Raw genomic sequence first — 3,790 nt, 5'->3', positions numbered from 1 at the left:
GGTTCAGAAGAGGCAGAAGTGAGAAAAGGGCCATGGACGATGGAAGAGGACTTGATTCTCATCAACTATATCACCCACCACGGCGACGGAGTTTGGAACTCTCTGGCCAAAGCTGCAGGTTAGTCCCATCAACACGTGCGTATATATATATACACAATCCTGCTTATGTATATATAACAGATGCATACGCGCAATAATGCTCGTATATATATATATATATATATGTGTGTGTGTGATTGATGATAAGATATATTTTTATGTATAGGACTAAAACGCACGGGAAAAAGCTGCCGGCTCCGGTGGCTGAATTATCTCCGCCCCGACGTACGGCGTGGAAATATTACAGCGGAGGAGCAACTCATCATCATGGAACTCCATGCAAAGTGGGGAAACAGGTCGGTTTGAAAGCTACACATACACATATGCATGTATTTTGTAAACGAAAATACACAAATTCACAGATTTGGATCGTATATATACTTTTGCACTTTCCTCGACGTGTTTTTAACGGCAAAAAAGTACAAATGGATTCCATCACTAAGCGAAATTGGTGGGTCTCAGCCATCAAAATTACTAACACGTGCAGAAATCCCACATGCCCACTAACGTTGATCCTCGTGCCTCTATTATCAAGAAACTCGTGGCTACTTTTTTGCGCAATATTAATTTTTCGCATTTCTATTCCCTAGTAATAATAATCATGTGTGTGTGTATATATATATATTCTTTAATCATTATTACGTTACTTTCAATTTGTTTTATTACGTTTTTTATTATCTAATGATGTGTTGCACTCTTATAATCATCATTAATAGGTGGTCAAAGATAGCAAAACACCTTCCGGGAAGAACCGATAACGAGATCAAGAATTTCTGGAGGACAAGAGTCCAAAAATACATAAAGCAATCCGAAACGACGTCGTCCGTTGGATCACAGGGATCCGAGATCAACGATCAGTACCCGAGCCACGTCTTCAGCGCACGAGATGCAATGGAGGCATATTCTACAACGACGTCGTATCAAGGAGACATGGAACTGAACCACAGCTATCCCATGTCTTCGGTGTCGCCGATGTCGTTGACGGTCGATCAGCCGGGCGAAAACTATTGGACCATGGATGATCTCTGGTCCATGCAATTACTTGATAGCAATTAATTAGTAGATAAATTAATAAATTTTTAAAAAAAAGCTTGTTTAGTGGATACATACATATATATATATATATATGTGTGTGTGTGTAGTCATGTTCCGAGCTATACATAAATAAAACTATGGAACGTACGGACCATATATTTTTCGGAATGATGTGTCTTTTTTAAATTGCTGACTAAACAAAAAAAAAATAGTGTTCGCGTGTATATTTTGTGAGACCATTTAATAATATTATGGTATATGTACATATACTTTCTATTATAGCTGCGGAATTCAAAGTTTGTACTATGCCATCACGTGTTGATGTACTAATTACATATATATATATATATATATAACAAGATTTTAATGGCTTACGGAACACTCTAGTGCAATATACATACCAAATGACGTACAACCCATGGACACACAGGAACACGAATCCACCCTATCACCAGATGACACGTGTCACGCGTAGCTAAAATTCATTTTATATATTTCATGTTGTCCATTTTGAACCACATATGCATTTTTGTGCACGGCCATGCATCATGTAGAGTCCGGGACCTAACTCCAAAAACCAAAACAACAAGAACACGACATAGATATTAATGTCACTATATGATCCATTTGGAAAAGAAAAAAAGAAAAAAAAAGAAGGCACTATCAATATTGGTTTCTAAATTCCAAAAACCCCAAATCGGTGCTTATAAAAGCCCATCATTTGACTTCTCTAACATCAATCGATAGTAATTGGTTAATATTCACAAAATTAAGGATTTTCTTTTTCTTTTTTTTTTTGGTTAAAACACAATTAAGGATTTTCTCATTAGCGGTAACTTTACAAAAACGAGTTTAAATAATCGGACCGGCCTGATCGAATATTATTGGTGGATCGACATAAGGATCGGTCGGGTATGGCGTATGCATTTAAGGTTCACCCAACTTTTTACTTTAGCATCGAAGTCCTTTGTCCGAATAAGATAGATCCAAACTCCACTTCCTCTTCTATTCCTGCGTTGCCCTTCGTAGAGGAGAAGCATGAGAAAAACACGTTTAAAATCAAGAGGACCAAGTATTGCTACTACAAATATACACCTATACACATATATGTGTGTATATGTGCATGTTGTATACACATTCGTGGATATGGATATAAAAAAAAAAGCTACATGGTATATATATACTCGAACCATCACTTTTTGATTCGTTTCTCAGAGGATTTTGTACGTATATTTAGATCTGTGCACCATATATATATATACATGTACGTATATGCGTGTGCGTGAAATGTGAAATATCGTTTTGGGCCGCTCGTTTTGATAAAACCCACGTGGATTTCGTGTTTGAATTGTCAACTTGCCATGTGAATTATTAAAAGGAGAATCACATGGCGGGTCGGCCACAAGTGGTTATAAAAAACGTGGAGGAATTGAGAGGTACATCACACATATATATAAAAATTTACGTTTAACAAAAACAAAACGTGGAGGAATAGGTCTTATATTTTTTTATTCTTCTTACAAAAAAAAATGGCGAGAAACGACTAAATTAGCAATCATAATTAAATAAAAGGTATATATATATATATATATATATGTGTGTGTGTGATTTGTAGTAAATATAATTAAGCCTATGTTCTTGAAGAGATTAATATCCATTTAGAGTACGTCTCTCATAGAAACAAATCTTTAAAACATTTCTGTTGTTTCTCATTTACTATATGCATTGAGAATAACTATGAACACATAAACATATTATATCTAATAAGAATTGTAAGTATAATTAGCTAGAAATCATCCTGCTTAATTAGGACACAGATATTGTAATCTAATGCGTGCGGGTGCATATATATATATATATATGTGTGTGTGTATATATTAAAAAAAGAAAAAAGAAAAAGACATTAGAATAAACAAACATCCATGTCGATTGATGAGGACATCTCAAGAGCTAGAGACGTGGTCTTGTTACTTAGTTAAGGGCATATACCCTTATTTATTTATCCAATTTCCGTCTGAAAAGTCCTCTTCCATGGACTTGGCTCGTTTCCAACTCGGAAGACTTTGTTTGGTATTATTATCACTATATGTTAAAATTTATCATAATTATTTAAATAATTTATATAAAACTAATTAATATTAATTTGATGTGTTTCTAATAAACTAAATTAATATTATTTAAATTTACATATATATATATTGTAATTTCTAATAAATTTAAGACATAATAAAATGTCGAAACTAACTAAAAACTACAATAAATTCTTCAACGCGCATTTTTTTTTTTTTTTTTTTTTATCGTTTCGCCTTAATGGGCCTATTTGAGATATAGAGGGCCCATATTTATGACTAGATCCAAAGAAAAAGGCCCATTTAAAATTTAGCCCTCCGTTTACAAAAACCCTATGCCTCGGCTCTCTCTTTTTGGGCTCTTCCCTTTTTATCTCATCCATCTTGTAAAAAGAAAAAACTAAAATTACAAGGACAAAAGATAACAAATATTTCTATTTTCTAATATGAAATAAATAAATAAAACTATTAGCTGAAAATTATGGATTTTCAATTTCAAATATTTTCCATAAAAACTAAATTGTAGAGTTTTTAGAAATATTTTACAAAATTGGAAAAAAAAAGGGGGGGGGGGGGGGGGAGGAAAA

The 3,790-nt window shown here is 33.8% G+C and overlaps 1 protein-coding gene across 1 annotated transcript in view; it reads left to right on the top strand.

Moving 5' to 3' along the window:
• Positions 1-1,399, top strand: part of LOC104823946 (transcription factor MYB21-like) — a 1,661-nt gene extending 262 nt beyond the window's left edge. The window contains exons 2-4 of the mRNA XM_010555748.2: positions 1-118; positions 266-395; positions 816-1,399. Of these exons, the coding sequence (XP_010554050.1) occupies positions 1-118; positions 266-395; positions 816-1,155 (588 nt within the window). The 3' untranslated portion in view covers positions 1,156-1,399. The remainder of the gene's footprint in view (positions 119-265; positions 396-815) is intronic.
• Positions 1,400-3,790: the final 2,391 nt, after the last annotated feature.

The sequence above is a fragment of the Tarenaya hassleriana genome, unplaced genomic scaffold (genome assembly GCF_000463585.1).
Source record: "Tarenaya hassleriana unplaced genomic scaffold, ASM46358v1 Cleome4, whole genome shotgun sequence".
NCBI classification, from domain to species: domain Eukaryota; kingdom Viridiplantae; phylum Streptophyta; class Magnoliopsida; order Brassicales; family Cleomaceae; genus Tarenaya; species Tarenaya hassleriana.
This window is presented reverse-complemented; position numbering and strand designations above follow the sequence as displayed.